The 22,603-nt window shown below is 42.2% G+C and overlaps 1 protein-coding gene across 1 annotated transcript in view; it reads left to right on the forward strand.

Annotated features, from left to right (window-relative positions):
* The window catches only part of LOC122550661 (PC3-like endoprotease variant B), an 889,929-nt gene that overhangs the window by 583,459 nt on the left and 283,867 nt on the right, over window positions 1-22,603 (forward strand). Inside the window, exon 12 of the mRNA XM_043691743.2 lies at window positions 13,569-13,669. Coding sequence (XP_043547678.1) covers window positions 13,569-13,669 — 101 coding nt within the window. The remainder of the gene's footprint in view (window positions 1-13,568; window positions 13,670-22,603) is intronic.

Consider the following 22,603-nt stretch of genomic DNA (forward strand, 5'->3'; position numbering starts at 1 on the left):
CTAGAAAGCACTTTGTTTCCTTTTAACAGGTGAATGACTTCCCTTAATGTTCCAAGTACACCATTTAATAAGACACTTAGCGATATCCCCTTTCAGAGACTCTTGAACCCCTCGAAGGGAGAACCCTGCTTACAAAGCGCCGAGCATAGGTAAATAAAGACTCATAGATTCGAGAAAATATATATACAAAAACTACTCTATCATAACTATAAACAACTATTACTTCCAAAAAAACTACAAAGAAAACCAACTATAAAACCTTGAATGGAAGACTCTTCCCCCTGCCCATAGGGAGCACTCACCCTACCCATCCCCTCCTTCACAGCTCCTTCAAACCCAAACTGTGCCCCAGCCTAAGCCAGAAAAAAAACAAGGAGATGATACTTAAATCAACAGGAAAAATACAAAGTCAGGATGAGCACGCCACCAATCCCTGGCTTCACGTCACCCCTACTTGTGACTAAAAGAGAAACAGAACAAACAAAAAGGGGAGAGACAACAAAGAACATCCACAAAATTTCCCATCAGAAAATCCAGTTGTTAAAAAGAAAGGAACAACTTATTCCAAGGTCTTTTCCCCACTTTCCAAAAAGGAAATTATTAGGGAGAAAGAAAGGAATAAAAAAAGGAAGAGAAAACATGGGGAAAGATAGAAAAAAGAATAAACATTAACTATATTCTTCAATCCTTCTATTTTAAAGTGTCCACAAAGTTTTTAGCTTTATCTGCTGAGTCAAATGTATAAACTGAGCCCTCGTGGCTGAAACGAAGTACTGCGGGGTATCTGATGGAGTACAGGATGCCCAGGTTCCTCAGCTTTTTTTTAACTTCATCAAAGGACTTCCTCTTTTGAATTACAGCTGTAGAGAAATCCTGGAAAAACATGATTTTTGACTCCTTGTATAGCAGTGCCTGTGGATCTTTTCCCAGGGATCTAGAAGCTTCTATGACTTTTTGCTTGTCCTTGTATGAGTGGAAGTGCACTAGGACTGAGCGGGGGGGTGCTGCACCGGCCCTGACCTGTGCACTGTAACCCGATAAGCCCTTTCAATCTGTAGCCTGCTGGACTCCATGTGAAGGCCTAAAAACTTTGGTAGCCAGCTTTCAAAGAAGCTGACTGGCTGCTCAACTTCCTCACCTTCAGGGAACCCGACAATTCGGAGATTTATCCTCCGACCTCGATTTTTGTGGTCATTGATATGGTTTTGCAAGGCCCGCGCCTCCCGCTCCAGCACCTGGATCCGACTGGATGAGGACTCCATTGCAGCTTCCGAGGCCTTAGTTCAACCCTCCACCTCCTCCAGCCTCTCCCAGAGGCCCTGGATCTCCTGTTCGTGCTTCTGCAGCATGGATGTGATAGGTTGGACCTGGGCACGAATCTCCCCATGATTCTCCTCAATCACAGCCCCAACTTTCAAGGTAAGTTTCTCCATCGCCACAGCCAATTCCTGTGAGTCTGTCAGCTCCCCAGGGGGTTCTGGAGAGGCTGCTCCTCCTCCTGCTACAGTCTCTGGTATGTCCTCCCTGCTGCTGTTTGCTTGCTCCTTTTCCCTTTGGCATCCTTCCCACTCCCAAATATTAACAAATACATGTTCTGTAAGGTTTTAAACTAATAATTCCACAACATAAGTTGGCCAAGGGTAGAAAAAAACACCAGTATGCTTTGGCTGTTAGACAGAGCTGTCCACAGCAGTTCTACAGAATTGCCGCCATCTTGCCGAGTCTGTAATGGTTCCTTGTCAAGGCTAAAGAACCATGGATACACATTTCCTACAGTGATGCCATTTCAATGGCTACCTGACTTGACTGTTACGTTTCAATTTTTGTTTTGCTTGCAGGGACCTGCTTTGTATTAAGTTCGTTAAATGAGTGTTCCTGGCATCAGTTATGAGTCAATTTTAAAAATGCACATTTCCTAAATCCTGTTAAGTCCGCAACAAACTTACTAGAATTTAAAATGTCATTAAGAATATCTGAGAAGTACTGGACTTGTATCTCTTATATTCAAAGCTCGTTGCAAGGTTTCTCAAAAAAAAACATGATCACATCCTATTAATGTATTTTGTCTGTTTCTGTATCATGTTGCCTTAATTGCTTAACTCTCATCTATTTATCTGGTGTTAGGAAATATGCCCATTTGAATTAGGGCATAATTCAAATTAACTAAATTAGGTCAAAGTTGGAAATGGAAAAGAATTCAACCAGTATGCTTATAAAGTCATTAAGGCATGGAAGGAGGCCACTAGCCTATTCAAGCTACACCAGCTCTCTGCAGATGCAAAAACAGAAATTTCTGGATAGACTTAGCAAGTCTGGCTTTCTTTCCACAGATGCTGCCAGACTTACTGAGTCTTTTTCTCTCCACAAAGACTGCCAGACTTAGAGTTTCTCCAGCAATTTCAGTTTTTGTTTGTTTCTGATCTCCAACTTTCGCAGTTCTTTGTTTAGTTTTATCTTGTCTTTGCATGTACAAACAGGATGCCACCAATAGTGGAATTGCTGCAACCTTTTGTTTTGTGAGATGGATTTCAGTCTCTAATTGTTCATAGAGCTGTGTATTTTTTTAGCCCCAATAAAGAAAAATATGTAGCATGCTGTAAGTATTTGGTGGTATAGTGGACAGTGAAGAAGATTATCTAAAACTAAAAACAAACTTGATTATTTGGATCAGTGGGCTAAGGAGTGGGCAGATGGAGTTTAACTTGGATAAATGGGAGATATTGCATTTTGGTAAAACAAACAAGGGCAGAACTTATACAATTAAAAGTAGAGCCTTGGGTAGTGTTGTAGAACAGAGAAATCTTGAGATTCAAATACATAATGCTTTAAAGTTTGTGTGTCACAGGTAGATGGAGTGGTTAAGAAGGTGTTGAGCATCCTTGCCTTTACTGTTCAGACCTTTGAGTATTGGAGTTGGGACATTATGTTGAGGTTCTACAGGATATTGGTGAAGCCCCTTCTGGAGTATTGTGTCCAGTTCTGGTTTTCCTGTTGTAGGAAGGCTATTGTTAAGCTGAAAATATACACTACATGTTGCCAGGAATGGATGGTTTGAGTCATAATGAGAGGCTGGATAGGCTGGGATTTCTTTCACTGCAGCATTGAATGTTGAATGGTGAATAGAGTATATACAATCATGAGGGGAATAGATAAGTGGGGGATTTCAAGACTAGGAGACCTATTTATAAGATGAAAGGAGAAAGATTTAAAAAGACATGAGGGGCAACTTTTTAAATACAGAGTAGTTCATGGATGAAATGAACCTCCTGATGAAGTGGTTGGATTTGGGTAAGTTACAACATTTAAAAGATATTGGATAAGTACATGAATTAGAAATGTTTGCAGCCAGATGGGATGAGTTTAATTTTACATTATTCTCAGCATGGACTGATTGGACCAAAAGGTCTGTTTCCATGTTATATGACTCAATGACAATGACACTACATCTGCATTTTCAATACTTTATATAATACAATATCATATTCTCAGCACACACTTATTTTCTAACTAATTCATTCCATTCAAACCTCAGTCACTCTTCTTGCATAGATTGCACATCTGGCAATCTCACCCATGGGGTACACAATGATAAATTAATTAAATCAGCTGCTTTTTGGAAGAGTATATCAACAACTTTTTCTTTGATTAATATAGCAACGTATTTTAAGCCCAAACCTGATTGTAAGTTAGTGCCTTAGTTTAATATTCTATCTGAAAAGTTCCATGTCCAGCAATGCAGCACTGTCTAACTGAAATGAAGTGCTCAATGTGAGTTGGAAGAGATGTGATTCCAAATTTTACTTCTTATGACTATTTATATCTTGAACTTCTAAACAGAGGACATTTCGGTCAGGAAAAGGCACAGGGTGCACAGCAATAAGTTGGAATGAGTTGACATCAACCCGTAAGGAGTAGGGGAACAGATGTAGCCATATAGTTATGCAGATAGAGGTCACATGACCCCAGTTTGAGAATGGGAATACACTGATGCATTTTTGAACTCAATGAGAGTGAATTTGAGACCGCCTGAAGGGCAGCAGCCATTGCTTCCTCCCTATTTCTTTGCAACTTCTCTTCGCAAAGTGTGAGAGCTGAAAACCCACAAGATTTTACAATTTTCTCTCATGGAGATTCCTGGAGAGGATTTGTTGCAACCTACCCTACAGTCTGGAGTGAAGGGATTTTAGCCAGCTAGTAATATCTTACATTTATGGTGAGATACCCCAGAGATTGCACGTTATGTGTATGCAAATTAACTTTGGCGTCAGAAGACCATTTGGGACAATATGTTGCTTATCTTTTTTTTAACATAAATTTAACTATTACTTGGCCAAGGTATTCTAAAGGTCAGAGTTTTCATCTCTTTGTTTCTTCTCAGGCATGAATATATATCTGTGTTCATTTCTTATGAGGATATATATGTATACATTTATACAATCAAATTATTTGTCAATAATTTTTACAGCGTTTTTGTAAATTTGCTTGGTTATAAACTAATTATCGATAGTGAGGAGCCTTGGCTGATTTCAAAGTTTGTGCGAAGATTTGTAGCTCGGGTGCTCGTTGTTGTGGTTCTGTTCGCCGAGCTGGAAGTTTTTGTTGCAAACGTTTCGTCCCCTGGCTAGGCGACATCATCAGTGCTTGGGAGCCTCCTGCGAAGCGCTTCTTTGATGTTTCCTCCGGTGTTTATAGTGGTCTGTCCCTGCCGCTTCCGGTTGTCAGTTTCAGCTGTCCGCTGTAGTGGTTGGTATATTGGGTCCAGGTCGATGTGTTTGTTGATGGAGTTTGTGGATGAATGCCATGCCTCTAGGAATTCCCTGGCTGTTCTCTGTCTGGCTTGCCCTATGATAGTAGTGTTGTCCCAGTCCAATTCATGTTGCTTGTTGTCTGCGTGTGTGGCTACTAAGGATAGCTGGCTGACTTGTTCTTCATACTGAATATGACACCGCCAGTACCTGTTAATTAATCTGCTTAAGTGTATAATTTATTATGACCAGTGAAAAAAAAACGTGCAGCCCTCCAATCTTTGGTGTAACAGTGTGAATAAAAGGGAACCTGTGGATGTACTGTACCTAGATTTCCAGAAGTCATTTGACAAGGTGCCTCACCACATTAAAAGTTACTATGCAAAATAAGGGTTCATGGAGTCGTAGAGATGTAGAGCACAGAAACAAACCCTTTGGTCCAACCCATCCATGCTGACCAGATAGCCCAAATTATGCAATAACATTGGTAGCGGATTGGTTAGATAACAAGATAGAGATTAAGCATAGATAGATCATTCTGGGGTTGAGCAGATGACTCTGGAGCGATCAATGCTGAGGATTCAACTATTTAAAATTTATCTTAATGAATAATATGTTGGATGAAAGCTCTCATCGTATTGTTGCTAAATTTGCTGGTCCCATCTGCCAGCACCCGGCCCATATCCCTCCAAACCCTTCCTGTTCATATACCCATCCAAATGCCTCTTAAATGTTGCAATTGTACCAACCTCCACCACATCCTCTGGCAGCTCATTCTATACACGTACCACCCTCTGCGTGAAAATGTTGCCCCTTAGGTCTCTTTTATATCTTTCCCCTCTCACCCTAAACCTATGCCCTCTAGTTCTGGACTCCCCAACCCCAGGGAAAAGACTTTGCCTATTTATCCTATCCATGCCCCTCATAATTTTGTAAACCTCTATAAGGTCACCCCTCAGCCTCTGACGCTCCAGGGAAAACAGCCCCAGCCTGTTCAGTCTCTCCCTATAGCTCAAATTCTCCAACCCTGGCAACATCCTTGTAAATCTTTTCTGAACCCTTTCAAGTTTCACAATATCTTTCCGATAGGAAGGAGACCAGAATTGCACGCAATATTCCAACAGTGGCCTAACTAATGTCCTGTACAGCCGCAACATGACTTCCCGACTCCTGTACTCAATACTCTGACCAAGAAAGGAAAGCATACCAAACGCCTTCTTTACTATCTTATCTACCTGCGACTCCACTTTCAAGGAGCTATGAACCTGCACTCCAAGGTCTCTTTGTTCAGCAACACTCCCTAGGACCTTACCATTAAGTGTATAAGTCCTGCTAAGATTTGCTTTCCCAAAATGCAGCACCTCGCATTTAGCTGAATTTAACTCCATCTGCCACTTCTCAGCCCATTGGCCCATCTGGTCAAGATCCTGTTGTAATCTGAGGTAACCCTCTTTGCTGTCCACTACACCTCCAATTTTGGTGTCATCTGCAAACTTACTAACTGTACCTCTTATGCTTGCATCCAAATCATTTATGTAAGTGACAAAAATTAGAGGGCCCAGCACCGATCCTTGTGGCACTCCACTGGTCACAGGCCTCCAGACTGAAAAACAACCCTCCATCACCACCCTCTGTCTTCTACCTTTGAGCCAGTTCTGTATCCAAATGGCTAGTTCTCCCTGTATCCATGAGATCTAACCTTGCTAATCAGTCCCCCATGGGGAACCTTGTCGAACGCCTTACTGAAGTCTACTGCTCTGCCCTCATCAATCTTCTTTGTTACTTCTTCAACAAACTCAATCAAGTTTGCGAGACATGATTTCCCACGCAAAAAGCCACGTTGACTATCCCGAATCAGTCCTTGCCTTTCCAAATACATGTACATCCTGTCCCTCAGGATTCCCTCCAACAACTTGCCCACCACCGAGGTCAGGCTCACTGGTCTATAGTTCCCTGGCTTGTCCTTACCACCCTTCTTAAACAGTGGCACCACGTTTGCCAACCTCCAGTCTTCCGGCACTTCACCTGTGACTATCGATGATACAAATATCTCAGCAAGAGGCCCAGCAATCACTTCTCTAGCTTCCCACAGAGTTCTCGGGCACACCTGATAATGCATTAGAAGCTGTTCAAATGAGGCTCACTGGACTGAGGCCAGAAGATTATAGAAATAGAAATAGGCCATTCAGCCCCACAAGCCTGCTGTCCTATTCAATAGAATCACCGTTGAACTGACACGTTTAATGTCCATTTTTTCATCCTTCCTCCATCATCTTTGATTTACAAGAATCTAACTGTCTCAACCTTAAATATACACAAGGACTCTGCCTCCACAGCTCTCTGAGGCAAGGATTTCCAAAGGCTGTCATCCTCTGAGAGAAGAAATTCCTCCTCATCTCAGTCTTAAATTGATGCCCCTTAATTGTGACACAATGCCTTCTGGTCCTCAACTTTCCCATAAGGGGAGTCATCTTTTTGATATTTACCCCTGTCAAGCCCCTTAAGAATCCTGTATGTTGCAATGAGATTCCCTCTCATTCTTCTAAATTCCAATGAGTCCCCAACTGTTTTAACCTTTACTAATAAGAGTGTCCCTCTGTACTGGGGATCATCCTAGTGAACTTTCTGTGATCTGCCTCCAATCAAATAACACATTTCTTTCAATAAGGAGATAACAACTGCTATTGGTACTCCAGGTGTGCTCGCCAGCATCTTGTAAGACTTCCCTGCTCTTATTCTTCAACACCATTGAAATAAGGACCAACATTCCATTAGTCTTCCTCATTATCTGCTGTACATGTGTGTTTCCTTTCTGTGATTCATGCACAAGTAACCCCCAAGTCTTTCTGTGTTGGAGCCTTCTGCAGCTTTTCTCCATTTAAATAATATTCTTCTTTTGTTCTCTCTTCCAAAACGAACAACTTCTCATTTTCCTACATTACACTCTATTAATTCCACAGAGGCCAATATCTTGTCACCAAGTCACCCCTTTTTTTTTAAACACGGGGAGTGTCCTTGACACTGAACCAGCTCTCTCAGTGTGAGCAGAACATGTGATACTCCTTTCTTTTTTATTTTACTAATCAATACAGTTCACAAAACAATTAATATTAACAGCTGTATACAGAGAAACAGCAATTTACATGGGAGAGGAGTGGCAAAGCCAGGCCCCAAACCCTACCGTTCAACCAGTCTTCAGGGAAATGAGGACTCACCTCAAATCCCTTGGAGTTAAACTGATGGTGTCCTGATCCGCAGTCAGACGCATTATCCACCGCGCCACTGGGCCCATACATCATTCCTGTTTGTTATTTTTTCTTCTTTTTCTTTACAAGTGTGTAAATCTTTATTTATATACCGGCACCAGAAAGAAAGGAAGTGACACCTGAGTGGCCAGTGACAAGCAGTGCCCTTCTCAAAGGGCAATGCTGCAAGATCAAACAGTGAAGGGAGGGCAGGGATTAAATCAAAATAGAGTTGGGGGGGAAATAATACACTCCACTCCCTGCGGTGTCCACCTTTCCTTGAAGATCTCGAGGGTGTTGGTGGACGCCTTCTCCAGGGACACCCAGGCTATGACATAACCGCGGAAGAGGGGCAGGTAATTGACTCTAATGACTCCCTCCATGGTCCGCTGCCTGGACTTGTTTATGGCCAGTTTGGCGAGGTCCAAGAACAGACCTGCCCGGACCTGCCCTCCCCCCTCCGTACCAGGGGCCCAAACATCAGGAGCATGGGACTGAATGCAACCAAAAACAGAGGATAAGGTTTTTAAGAAAATCAAAAAGGGAGTGCAAGCACCCATACCCAATATATACCTGGTCCACTGACTCCACAGCGCCACAGAACAAGTAGTTGGGCTGGGAGTCTGTGAACCACCACAACCTGCGGTTGCAGGGGACTGCTGCGTGCAGCACCCTCCACCCCAGATCCCCGAGAGAAAGGAGTAGGACTCTGACGTAGAGAGCCCTCCATTGGGGATCCTACCGCCTGGTGGGTCACTCCTGTCTTTTTTTTTTACAGTAAACAGAATCTTTGAACTCTTGTTTTTTTTTTAAACGCCCACACTACCACCTAACTGCGGTAGTGCTTATTTGTCAGGGATTAAATCAAAATAGAGTTGGGGGGGGAAATAATGCACTCCACTCCCTGCGGCACCCACCTCTCCCTGAACAACTCCAGGGTGTTGGTGGAGACCGCGGCTCCTTCTCCAAGGACACCCGGGCCTTAACGTAACCGCAGAAGAGGGGCAGGCAGTTGGCCCTAACGGCCCCCTCCATATCCTGCTGCCTGGACCTGTTTGGCCAGGCCCAGGAGCAGACCCACGAGGAGGTCTTCAGACCTGCCCTCCCTCCTCCATCCCGCGTGCCCGAAGATCAAGAGCGTGGGACTGAAGTGCAACCAAAAGCAGAGGAGGACGTTTTTAAGAAAATCAAAAAGGGAGTGCAAATGCCCACACCCGATATACACGTGGTCCACAGACTCCACAGCGCCACAGAACAAGCAGTTGGGTTGGGAGTCCGTGAACCACCACAATCTGCGGTTGCAGGGGACCGCTGCATGCAGCACTCTCCACCCCAGATCCCCGAGAGAAAAGGGGAGGACTCCTGCGAAGAGACCCCTCCACTGGGGATCCCACCGCCCGGTGGATCACTCCTGTTTATTTTATTTTTTATTTAATTAAACAAATTACAAAAACAGTTTCCAACAAACAGTTACATTTACAGCTGCATACAAGAGACAGCAATTTTACAAGGGAGAGGAGCAGCAAAGCCAGGCCCCAAACCCTACCGTTCAAACCTCAAATCCCAGTTTCACATTTAAAATATAAAGAGACATCAACAATGACATTTGTACATAAGACAGTCCAGTTACATAAAAGAGTGCAGACAATACAGACCCAGCAAACCCCCGCCCCTCCCACCTTCCGACCACTCTAAGGCAGCCCGCCCCTACCCCCTCCTGTTTTTTTTTATTTTGTTAAACAAATTACAAAACAGTTTACAACAAACAGTTACATTTACAGCTGCATACAAGAGACAGCAATTTTACAAGGGAGAGGAGCAGCAAAGCCAGGCCCCAAACCCTACCGTTCAAACAGTTTACAGGGAGTTGGGGACAAACCTCAAATCCCAGTTTCACATAAAGATATAAAGAGACAACAGCAATGACAGTTGTACATTACACAGTACTGTTACATACAAAAAAGTGCAGACAACACAGACCCAGCAAGCCCCCACTCCTCCCACCTTCCGACCACTCTAAGGCAGCCCACCCCTACCCACCTTCCGGTTTATTTATTTATTTATTTTTTCTTTCTTTCTCTTTTTTTTTTACAATAGGCAAATAGGTCTGACTAGTTTATTAAACTTTTTTGAGGCTGAACTAAAGTAGAGAACCAGCAGATGTATTGCATTTGAATTTCCAGAAAGTGTTCAATAAGGTACTTCACAAAAGGTTAAGTTATAAGATAAGAGCCCACAGTAGGTAGTACTGGAGGTGGTACATTGACACGGATAGAAAGTTGGAGAAAGTGAGAACTGCAGATGCTGGAGATCAGAGCTTAAAAATGTGTTGCTGGAAAAGCGCCGCAGGTCAGGCAGCATCAAAGGAGCAGGAGAATCGACGTTTCGGGCAGTGGCCAGTGACAAACACTGCCCTTCACCTCAAAGGGCAAGCACACCTGTTTTTTTTTTCCTTTTTTTCTTCTTTTTTAACCCTCACACTACCACCTAAGTGCGGTAGTGCTTATTTTATCCCCAGCACTCATGGTGTGTGTGTGCAGGTGTGAGACACAGTGGAAGACACAAAGTGCACCAATCTTTATTCAATTTCCACCACCAGGAAGATAGGAAAACACCCGGGTGGCCAGTGACAAACACTGCCCTTCACATCAAAGGGCAAGCACACCTCTTTTTTGTTTTTTTTTCTTTTTTTATTCAATTTCCACCACCAGGAAGATAGGAAAACACCCGGGTGTGATCAAAACAGTGAAGGGGAGGGTAGGGAACCTTCCGGTTTATTTTTTTTTATCAAAGGGCAATGCTGTGTGAATCCCTATTTTTTTCTTTTTTTTTCTTTTTTCTTTTTTCTTTTTTTTTATTATTTTTTTCTTTTAACCCCCACACTACCGCCTAAGTGTGGTAGTGCTTATTTTATCCCCAGCACCCATGGTGTGTGTGTGCAGGTGTGAGACACAGTGGAAGACACAAAGTGCACAAATCTTTATTCAAATTCCACCACCAGGAAGATAGGAAAACACCCGGGTGGCCAGTGACAAACACTGCCCTTCACCTCAAAGGGCAAGCACACCTCTTTTTTGTTTTTTTTTCTTTTTTTATTCAATTTCCACCACCAGGAAGATAGGAAAACACCCGGGTGTGATCAAAACAGTGAAGGGGAGGGTAGGGAACCTTCCGGTTTATATCTGTCAGGCAGGGCTTCCTGATTGGACCAGCTTAATAGTCCAATCAGAGAACTCATATTCTATGATGTCACCTAGCTGACCTCATTACATTCGTTGAATACTCCATTTGCCAACGTTTTGCCCACTTCCATAACTAGTCACAATCTCTTTGTAAACTGTTTGTATCCGTCACATAACTTGCCTTTTCACCTACTTTTGTATGATCTGCAATTGTGGCTACAGTACATTTGCTTCCTTTCTCCAGATCATTAACATATATCATAAATAGTTACAACTCCAACACTGATCCTTTCGAACTCAACTGGTCACAAGTTATCCACCTGAAAAAGAACCCCTTATCTCGAATTGCCGTAGCCTGCCATCAGCCAACTTTCTATCCATGTGCAGCGGGTCAGGCAGCATCAAAGGAACAGGAGAATCGACGTTTCGGGCATAAGCCCTTCTTCAGGCTTATGCCCGAAACGTCGATTCTCCTGCTCCTTTGATGCTGCCTGACCTGCGGCGCTTTTCCAGCAACACATTTTTAAGCTCTGATCTCCAGCATCTGCAGTTCTCACTTTCTCCAACTTTCTATCCGTGTCAATGTACCACCTCCAGTACTACCTACTGTGGGCTCTTATCTTATAACTTAACCTTTTGTGAAGTACCTTATTGAACACTTTCTGGAAATTCAAATGCAATACATCTGCTGGTTCTCTACTTTAGTTCAGCCTCAAAAAAGTTTAATAAACTAGTCAGACCTATTTCCCTGGCACAAAACCATGCTGAGTTTGCTTGTTTAGATCATGACTTTCCAAATATTCTGCCATTATTTCCTGAGTCATTAATTCCAATAGTTTTCCAACAATGGAGTTAGTCTAATCAGTCTATAGTTAGCTGCGTTTTGCCTCCTTCCCTTTCTAAATAGGAGTGTCACATTTGCATCTATTCCAATCTTCTGATACTTCTTCAAAATCCAAAGACTTTTGGAAAATTACAACCGATTCATCCACTATTCCTGTAGCTCTTTCTCAGGATCCTAAGGTGCAAACTATCAGGGTCAGGGGACTTATCTGCCATTACCTGGGTACCTGGGATGGGGGAATTATTTCATGAGGAAAGGTTGAACAGGCTGAGCTTGTATCTATTGGAGTTTAGAAGAATTAAAGCTGATCTTATTGAGACGTATTGGTCCTGAGAGGATTTTACAGTATGAATGCTGAAAACATGATTCCTCTCATGAGACAGTTGAGCACAATGGGACAGAGTTTAAAAATAAGGGATTTTCTACATGGAAAAATGTTTCTATTGGAGGAGTGAGTGTCTTTGGAACTCCCTCAGAGAGGAGTGAAGGTAGACTCTTTGAATATTTTTAGGTAAGCGGTACACTGATTCTTGAACAAACAAAGGAGTTAAAAGTTAACATGGTAAATGTGAGGAGTTGAGGTCACAATCAGATCAGCCATTAATGGTATTGAATGGCAAAGAATGCTCAAAGGGCTTACTCCTACTTCTCATTCAAATGTTCAAGTCATGAAAAGAAACTGCAATTTACAAGCTCACTCAGATGACAAGAGTAGGTTTGATTGAGTCAAGCTGAGACTTACACGTTATCCTTTTGAAGAGATACTATTGATCAAGTTATTGGAGTTTAATAAAAGCAAAACACTGCGGATAGTGGAAATATGTTTTTAAAATCAGAATGGAGAAAGAAAAATTGATAATAGGGGCCATAAATACATAAAAATGGGCTGGCTGTGATTAAAACAGCCCGTGTCATGACAGGTCCTACAGTGTTGGGGTAGCTAAAGGACAAAAAAGAGGTGTTCTGGTTCTAAAATTACTGAAGTCAGTATTGAGTCCTGAGACTGCAGGGTACATAAGCAAGAAATGAGCTGTTGAAATGTTTCCTTAACTATCGTTCTATCTGGGTGCCATCTCTTCCCAGCGGATCACTCCTTCCCACTTTCCCATCACCGGTTTTCAGCATATATACCCCCTTTTCCTAGCCACTATCAGTTCTGAAGAAGGGTCACTGGCCTCGGAACGTGGACTCTGCTTTCTCTCCACAGGTGCTGCCAGAACTGCTGAGTTTCTGCATTAATTGCTTTATTATTATGTAGCATCTGTCAACAATCTCCAAATCAAAACATAAGCTGAAATGCTGGCACAGCCAACAAAGAGTTAAGCATTGTTTTTACTTTACATCAGGGTCAGAATAAAGGTTATGCTTCACACATAATAACCAGCATGCATCAATTCCTATTTTGAATCATTGAATTTAATATTTCACACTTTGTTTCATGAATACCTCTTATGATTTTTTTATAGTTTCCTTTTACTCAATATTGATGCAATATGTGGGTGGGAACTAATTGGAGCTCCAACAGTATATGCAATTACTTTGTTTTCAACAGGTAACAACTGAACTTGACAATGAATGCACCAAAACCTTCAAAGGCACTTCAAGCGCAGCTCCAATGGCAGCTGGTATAATTGCATTGGTCCTTCAGGCTCAGTAAGTATTGTCACATGTAAACAGTTTGCAATTTAAAAATACCATGTACATTGCTAGTATATTCAGGAATATTCAAAAATACCATGTACATTACTAGTATATTCAGGAATATTCAAAAAAATTCTGATGTTGACACAGGGGCGACACAATGGTTCGTTGGTTAGCACTGCTGCCTCACTGCGCCAAGGAATCTGGTTCAATTCCACTCTTGGGCAACTGTCTGTGTGGAGTTTGCAAATTCTCCCCGTGTTGCTTGGGTTTCCTCCCACAGATGTGCAGGTTAGGTGGGTTGATCATGCTAAATTGCCCATAGTATCTGGATATGTGCAGGCTAGGTGGATTAGCCATGGGAAATGTAGGGTTATAGGTTAAGGGTAGGGGTCTGAGTGGAATGCTGTTTGGAGGCTCGGCATGGACTTGATGGGCCAAATGATGTGCTCATACACTGTAGGGATTCTATATTCTCTGAGTATACTGAGATTTTCTGTGGGATGTTCTTGATGAGAGCAGAATAATTTTTTTTATTTAACAGGATGAAATGACGTACAAGATTTCCTAGTTGAAAATCTGCAACATTCTTATTTATGTTTTTCAAAGAAGCAAAATTCTTCTTGTAATGTACAACTATCAAAAACTTGCATATATTATTGGCTGCAGGAGTAGGTCAGAGGTTAGAAATTCTGTAGCAAGTAGTTCACCTTATGAAACAACAATGCCTGTCCACCTCTTACCAAGCAGAAATCAGAAGTATGATTTATTCCTCTATACAGTCGCTTCTGATATAATGATATAATGCAATAATTCCATTCTCACATTATAAGAAAATCACACAGTAGCCGCACTATTTTAATTAATGGGGCTAGAATTGCATTGCAGCCAATACAGGTAAGGAAAGTTCTACAAATAACAGTCTAAATTCTTTAATTGTGTTAAAGTCAATTCGCATTGACTTTAGAAGAAACATGGGCGGCATGGTGGCACAGTGGTTAGTACTCATGCTGCACAGAGCCAGAGACCCAGGTTCAATTCCCGCCATGGGCACATTCTCCCCATGTCTGCGTGCGTTTCCTCCGGGTGCTCCGGTTTCCTCCCACAGTCCAAAAATGTGGAGGTTAGGTGAATTAGCCATGTTAGATTGCCCGTAGTGTTAGGTGAAGGGGTAAATGTAGGGGAATAGGTCTGGGTGGGCTGCGCTTCAGTGGGTTGGTGTGGACTTGTTGGGCTGAAGGGCCTGTTTCCACAGTGTAAGTAATCTAATCTAAAACACATGTTATAGCAAAACCAACTGTACTTGCCTAGATGAATGCAGCTTCAACACCACTCAGGACAAACCAACCCACTTGATTTGCACCCCAGCCATCATCCTCAGTATTCATTCCTCTCATTACTGATGCACATTGGCAACAGTGTGTATCTTTCATAAGACAGCATCTTTCACAATGTGACTTGTACATCTAGAAGGACAAGGACAGCAAATGCACAAGAATGCCACTACCTGCAGGCTACTCTTTGAGCCACACACCATCCTGACCTAGAACTTCATAACCTTTCCTTTACTGTTACTGGCTCAGTATCCTAGAATCCTTTTGCTACTGGCACAGTCGGTTTACATACACCTAAGGATTACAGCAGTTTAAAAATCAGCTCACCACCTATTTTTCAAGAACATTTAGGAATGGGCAAATAAATTCTAGTCTAGTCAGTATTACCCACAGCCAACAACAAATAAAACGCAGATAACCCCTCCGATGATCACACCTCCCATATTGCACCACGGCTAAAGGCATGTGTTTGAAGACTGGTCTGTTAGTAGCATAGAAAATGTAATTGCCAAATTTATACTGCAATATTCCACAAATTACATTGTCACAGATAATGTTATCTGTTACAGATCATTTGGTTCACTGATGTTGGTTGAAAGCTGCATATTGGTCAGAGTAATGGAGATAACCCTTGTGCTCTTTTTTGAGTAGTACTGGGGATTGTTTATGTTTCCCTGTGAATAGGTAAGTCACAGCCAATGTCTTTGATGTCAACACATACCATCTCCATGTTGGATGTCTAAACTTGCTAGGATCTATCATCACCAACAAGATGAATAATTTCAGTGTATTCTTCTTTGTTTCTCAGTTTTTTTTACGGCAGCGCATCATTCATGGCTTGATCTTTACCTTCAGTCGGCACCATTGGCTCGGAGAGTCATTCTGTGGCTTTGGTTTTGTTCTAGTATTTCCTCTCGGGGCAAAATGTAAGCCAGTTGAGTGAGTTTGTCTGTTTGCTAGTTGGAAGAAAGACGATTGCAAATAAACAAAGGAAAGATGCCCAGAAGTTGAGATTATGCCAAGGTACCGTAGGTATTGTTTCTATCCAAAATGTATTTGTCAACAAAAGAGCATTTTTGGATTTGTCGAAGGAATTGTGTTTCTGGGAGCTACACTTCACAAGGTAAACCTTGACTGAGTAGTGCCAGCCATATGCTGCAAACTGATCTTCATTCAAACTCCAGTGTAGATATGGAGTGACTGGTCCATTATTCGAGGCATAAAGAAGAATGCAAGGTTGGTGGCTTGGTCACCAAGACTACACACTGGAGCTATGTTTGTTGACATGTCTCCAGGAACCATGACTACCAGTGAGTCACAATAGTACTAATGTGCACACTGCTAGAAGAACTGTATTGGAATACACTATAGAAAGCAGTGCTTCACATGCATTGAGAGGTTGGGGGTGGGAGTACTGTAATAGTGATCAGTAAAGGACTCCTAGATGGCCATTAGCTTCAGCAATACTTTGCAAAATAGCTTGGACTAAGCATAGCATAAGTGGAGGAAGAGAATAACTTATCCTTAACCAGAATGTGAACAACATTAATCAAAAAGAACAGAAGATCTGTCTCAAAGTATCTTTACACTTTACCATAGTAATACACTAGACTCTCAAAAATAAGACCTTCCTGTGATTATTCCCTCCACACGTCCTTATGTATTCACAGCTCCATTGCAAAATAAACCTTTACTTACCAGTCCTAGTTGCTGCATCTGAAGTATGGCTCCAACACCTTTCCTCTGCTGATTTACTGGTATTCAATGCATGGTCAAAATGCAAAATTGATCAACAATTGATTAAAATGTGACAAGAGATGGACAATATTAAGGTTTTGGGTGAATAAGAGGCAAGTAACATTCAATGTGCACAAGTGATGGCAGTGACCATCTTCAGCAAGGGAGAATTTAACCACCATCCTTTGACATCCAATGGCATTATCATTAGAGAGTCTCCAACTACCAACATAAATGACCAGAATCTGAAATGGAACAGTCATATAAATACAATGTCTATGACAGCAGCCTGAGGCTGGGAATTCTACAGCAGATAATTCTCCCGTTGACTCCTCAAAGCCTATCCATCTTCTACAGAAAAAGTCAGAAATGTGATGGAGTAATCCCCACTTACCTGGATAGGTGCAGCTCCAACAACACCCATTAGGGACTAAATCATCCAGAAGAAAGCAGCCCATCGATTAGCACCACATCCACTACCTTCAACATGCGCTCCCTTCATCTCAGACACACAGGAGCAGTAGTATTTATTTCAGTAGTATGACGTTAAAAATCACACAATACCAGGTTATAGTCCAAAGGTGTATTTGGAAGTACAAGCTTTTGGAGTGCTGCTCCTTCGTCAGGCTACCTAGATTTCCAGAATTGATTTGACAAGGTAACATATCAAAGGTTACTTTGCAAAGGTCATGGTAAACAGACTAAGGTGATAATATGGGTCGCAAATGATGTAATAACATGGACAGGGAATTGGTTAGCTAACAGGATGGAGAGTAGGTTACTTTTGGCTTGACAAGATGCATAAAGGGATCAATAATGGGGACTCGACTATTCAGAATTATGTTAATGATTATTGTTTGGATGAAGAAACCAATTGTATTGGTCTAAGTTTTCTGATGACAAAAAGATAGTTAAGAAAATAAATTATGAAGAAGAAGTAAAGAATCTGCAAAGAGAGAAGATGGATAAGTTAAACAAGTGGTCAAAAATTTGGAACATAGAATTTAATGTCGGAAAATGTCTCCTCTGGCAGGAAGACAAGAAAGGTACTATATTGTTTAAATGGCAAGAGTACTCTGAGGTACAGAGGGATATGGATGTCCTTATACAGGAACCACAGGAAGTGAGTATACAGGTACACAACACTGTAGGAAGGATGTGATTGCACTGGAGGGCTTGCAGAAGAGATTCAAAAGGATGTTGCCTGTGATAGAGCATTCTCGCTATGGAGAAAGGCTGGATAAATTCGGATTATTTTCTTTGCAGCAGTGAAAGTTGAAGGGGCAGTGATAGGCATTTATAAAATTATGAGGATCATGGACAGGGTGGGTAGAAAGCAGATGTTCCACTTAGTTGAGGGGGAGACAAACATTTTCAGTGAAATGCAGGATGTTGATAGGGGATTTGAGGAAAGAGTTTTCAACCCAGAGGGTGGATGAGGTTTGGAATGCACTGTCTGGGAAGGTAATTGAGGCAAGAAACCTCACAGCCTTTAAACCACAATCCTTTTCTATGATGAATAGTTTCTGTTGGATGTTTTCTTCTGCCAAACCTCCTGCCATAAGTCCACAGCTGTTACTCCCTGGCTTTGTGTGTTTAGCCATACATGACATAACCATATAAGCCTGTCCACCAACTACAAGGTCTAAGTCAGAAGTGTGTTGGATTAATCCCCACTTGCCTGGATGAGTGCAGCTCCGACAACAAGCTTGAGACCATTCAAGCCAAAGTCACCCATTGATAGTCACCACCAAACGTTTTCTTCCTTTGCCAATGATGATCAGTCGCTGCAATGTGTAGCATTTACAAAATGCACTGCAGAAATTCACCAAGACCACTTAGACAGCACTTTGCAGACCCACAGGCACTACCACCTAGGAGGAGAAGGACAGCAGATATATGGGAACACCACCACCTGTGAGTTTCCCTCTGTGTCATTCGCCTTCTTGATTTTGAAATATATTGCCATTCCTTCAGTGTCACTGGGTCAAAATCCTGGAACTCCCTCCCTTATTGACATTTTGAGTGTATTTACACCAAATTAACTGCAGTGGTCAGAGCAATTGAGAATGGGCGATAAATGCAGGTCCAGCCAACAATGCCTACATCCCATGAATCAATAGGAAAAACACTTATTTCTTCTTTTAAGACTTTAGGATGAGGCCACAGTACTGGAATGAGATATCTGTCAAGGATGCCACACAGGCTGTTAAATTTCCTTTAAGCCCTGCCATTGTGAAGGTGGAATGTGCTAGAGACTACTTTAGTAGTGCACAGTTGTAGGCATGGTGAGGTTAGTGTTCATGTTAAAATGGCCTGGATATATCTGGCTATGAAAGGACAGATGCAGGAAATGTCTATTCATGAACCAATGACATCATCACATTCCTTGCACAGTGAGGTCATCATCAGCTGACCAATGATGTTGATGCTGACTCTATCCTCACATGCTTGCTCTTGGCGGAGTTCACGGGAAGGCCAATGTTCAGCCTTTTTTGGAACAGAACAGATTTCTCTTTGGAGCAGTGAAGGTTGAAGGGGCAGTGATAGGCATGTATAAAATTATGAGGATCATGGACAGGGTGGGTAGAAAGCAGATGTTCCACTTAGTTGAGGGGGAGACAAACATTTTCAGTGAAATGCTGGATGTTTAGAGGGGATTTGAGGAAAGATGTTTCAACCCAGAAGGTGAATGAGGTCTGGAACAGATGCTGCCTGACTTTCTGAATATTTCCAGGGTTTCTGTTTTCATTTCAGATTTCCAGCCCCTTTGGTATCAGGTTTTTGACTGTTGGATAATTCTATTGTTGACATCTCTAAACCTGTCTGAGACTTACTCGCGCTCTCTCACTCTCACCCACTCACTCATTCACTCACTCTCTCTAACTCTCTCCCTCAATCTGTCCCTCTCACTCAAACTCATTGTCACACTCACTCTAACTCACTCACCCTTCTGGAAACTGAAAGAGATGATATATTTTCAAAGTATAGCTGTATTTGAGACAACTCTAATTTCCATGAGAGACATAGAAATTGGAGGACGAGTAGGCCATTTGGCCCTTCAAGGCTTCCCTGTAAGATAATGGGTCATCTGATTTTGGTCTTTCCACCACATATATGCCTGCCCGTCGTAACTCAGCCTTGAACTGGCAGTATGGATCTCCTGCCAGATTTCGAACTGGAGGTAGAAATTCTACTCCCTGAGAGCTGCTAGCCGATTGAAGCTGACAGCTCTCTGCTGCTGGCAATGCACCCACTAAAAGCCTAGGATTGACAAGGAACCCAGGCCATAGGCCAGTGAGGGTAGGTGGGGTTTAAAGCAATGGAATTACTGGCTGGGGGTGAAGTTGTAAGAGAGGTTGGGGAGGAAGCCCAAAATAGTCAGCCCACTTGCTGATCATCATAGAATCATAGAGCCCTACAGTGTGAAAACAGGCCCTTCAGCCCAACAAGTCCACATCGACCATCTGAAGTAAACCCACCCAGACCCATTCACTTACCCTATTATCATATATTACCCCTGACTAATGCACCTAACCTACACATCCCTGAACACCATGGGAAGTTAGCATGGCCAATTCACCTAACCTGCACATCTTTGGATTGTGGGAAGAAACCGGAGCAGCAGAGGAAACCCATGCAGACACTGGGAGAATGTGTAAGCTCCACACAGACAGTCACCTGATCCTGGAATCAAATCCGGGTCCCTGGCGCTGTGAGGCAGCTGCGCTGACCACTGAGCCGCCGTGATGCTGGATCCCTTCGTCATTCACTGAATGCCTTTGAAGCCTGGAAGCCGTCAAGTTCCCTATCTGCCAACACTCCCCATCTACTGCTTCATGAATATTGACAGTGGTGGGATAAGGCTCTTAAATGCGCTACCTAAATTAAGTGTTGTAGCAATCCATGAGCTCTCTTGCGCTGGATGTAGAAAAGCAGAGGGTTCACATTCCACTACCTTCTGCCCAACTCAAGAGCCCTACCTTCAAATCCACTATAAGGAGGCTTTAAATTCCACCTTTTGCATTTAAGTTCCAAATCCTGAAGGTGCCAGGACACGTTAATAAGGGCATTAGAATATATGTGGGCACTTGCCATTATCAGCTGTGGCATAGATTTTAAGAGCAAGGAGGTTATGTTGGAGCTCTACGGAACTTTATTTCGGCCACAGCTGGAGTACTGTGTGCTGTTCTGGCCACCACACGATAGGACGGATGTGATTGCATTAGAGGGAGTGCAGAGGAAATTCACCAAGATGTTGCCTAGGGTGGAACATTTCAGTCATGACAAGAAGCTGGCTAAGTTCGGGTTCTTTTCTTTGAACAGCGAAGGGTGTGGGGGACCCTGACAGAGGTGTTTAAGATTATGAAGGGCACGGACCATGTGAATAGAAAGCAACTGTTCCCCTTCATCAAAGGGTCAAGACTAAAGGTGCTCACTCTTAAAGTGAAAGGCAGGAGCTTTAAAGGGGATTTGAGGGAAAAGTTCCTACCCAGAGAATGGAGCGGATGTCTGGAATGCACTGCCTTGGAGGATTGTTGAGGCGTGTGACCACACAATCTTTAAAAAGTGCTGAGATAAGCTTTTAGGGTGTGTAACATTCAAGGCTATGGACCTAGAATGGGAAAGTGGGACTAGTGTAGGTGGTAATGCATTTTTTTCAGAACTTCTTGGTGACTGCAGGTTCTGTACTATATGGTTCCATGACATTAGAGCAACATTACATATTGAACTCCAGAATCAGAGACTTCTAAGGAGAGGATATTATGTCACAAACGTTTAACAGTGGCATGTCCAAGGGATAAAAAGGAATCAGCCTTTGTTCCTTCCAAAGTCAGGTCTCTGAAAAAAGGGTATGAGGAAAGTAATTCCTGGATTTTGGTGCAGTGACAATAATGATATAATTCCAAGATGACATGATGTACGAGCAAGGAATTAATGTGAACTTGTGTCAGACAGTATTTAGACTTCTACAGTATTATGTAAAGTTGTGGGTACCACACTATAGGAAGAATTTGAACATATTAGACAGTGCAGAAGTGATTTTAAAGAATAGTCCCAGGGATAAGAATCTTCAGTTATGAAGGCAGATAAAAAAAGCCAACAGGACATTTGATAGAAGTTTTCAAAATCACAAGAAACCTGTTCAGACTAGATAGAGACTAAAATAGAAACGAAATACTGAAGACGCTGGAAATCCAAAATTTGTTTGATCAGATTACTTTGACGTGAAGTGCAGTCACTTCCATCTCACTGCTGGTATTCAGCACTTTTGTCTGTGCAGCCTGCCCAAGACACCTTTGAAAATACCTTCCAAGCCCTCAACATCTAGAAGAACAAGGGCAGAAGATGCACGCAAGTCACAGGCATCCTAACTTAGCAATACAAAACTGTTAGGTCATTGCCACTGGGACAAATTCCTGCAGCTTCCTCATTAACAGCACTGTGGATGTTCCTACAGTAAAGTAGACTGCAGTGGTTCAGGAAAGTGACACAGAAATCACTTTTCTTTGACTTTTCACAGCTCAAAAAACACATTCCACTCAGATACGCATCTTTCCAATCATGATACGGTCTCCAAAGGGCATCAGTGCTTCCTATGTATTTAGGAACAAGTAAGCACTCAATGATAAGAAGTTTAAGGTTTCACAGGGTAAAATATGTGCAATAAAAATATACATATGTTGTCTTTTTAAAGGGTCAATGTTTGTGCACTTAATTTTGTTTTACTAATTAATGTTGACTTCGTGAAATGAAAGTTTGACGTAAAATGAATATTAGGTATTCATAAATTGATTTAAAGTAATTTGGTTCAATTATGTAGAGCAATCATAATGATATAAGTACTCGAGTGTAAGAGATGGCTTGATATAAA

Source organism: Chiloscyllium plagiosum, unplaced genomic scaffold (genome assembly GCF_037043375.1).
Source record: "Chiloscyllium plagiosum isolate Xiang-an unplaced genomic scaffold, Cpla_swu_hap1 HiC_scaffold_6, whole genome shotgun sequence".
Taxonomy (NCBI): domain Eukaryota; kingdom Metazoa; phylum Chordata; class Chondrichthyes; order Orectolobiformes; family Hemiscylliidae; genus Chiloscyllium; species Chiloscyllium plagiosum.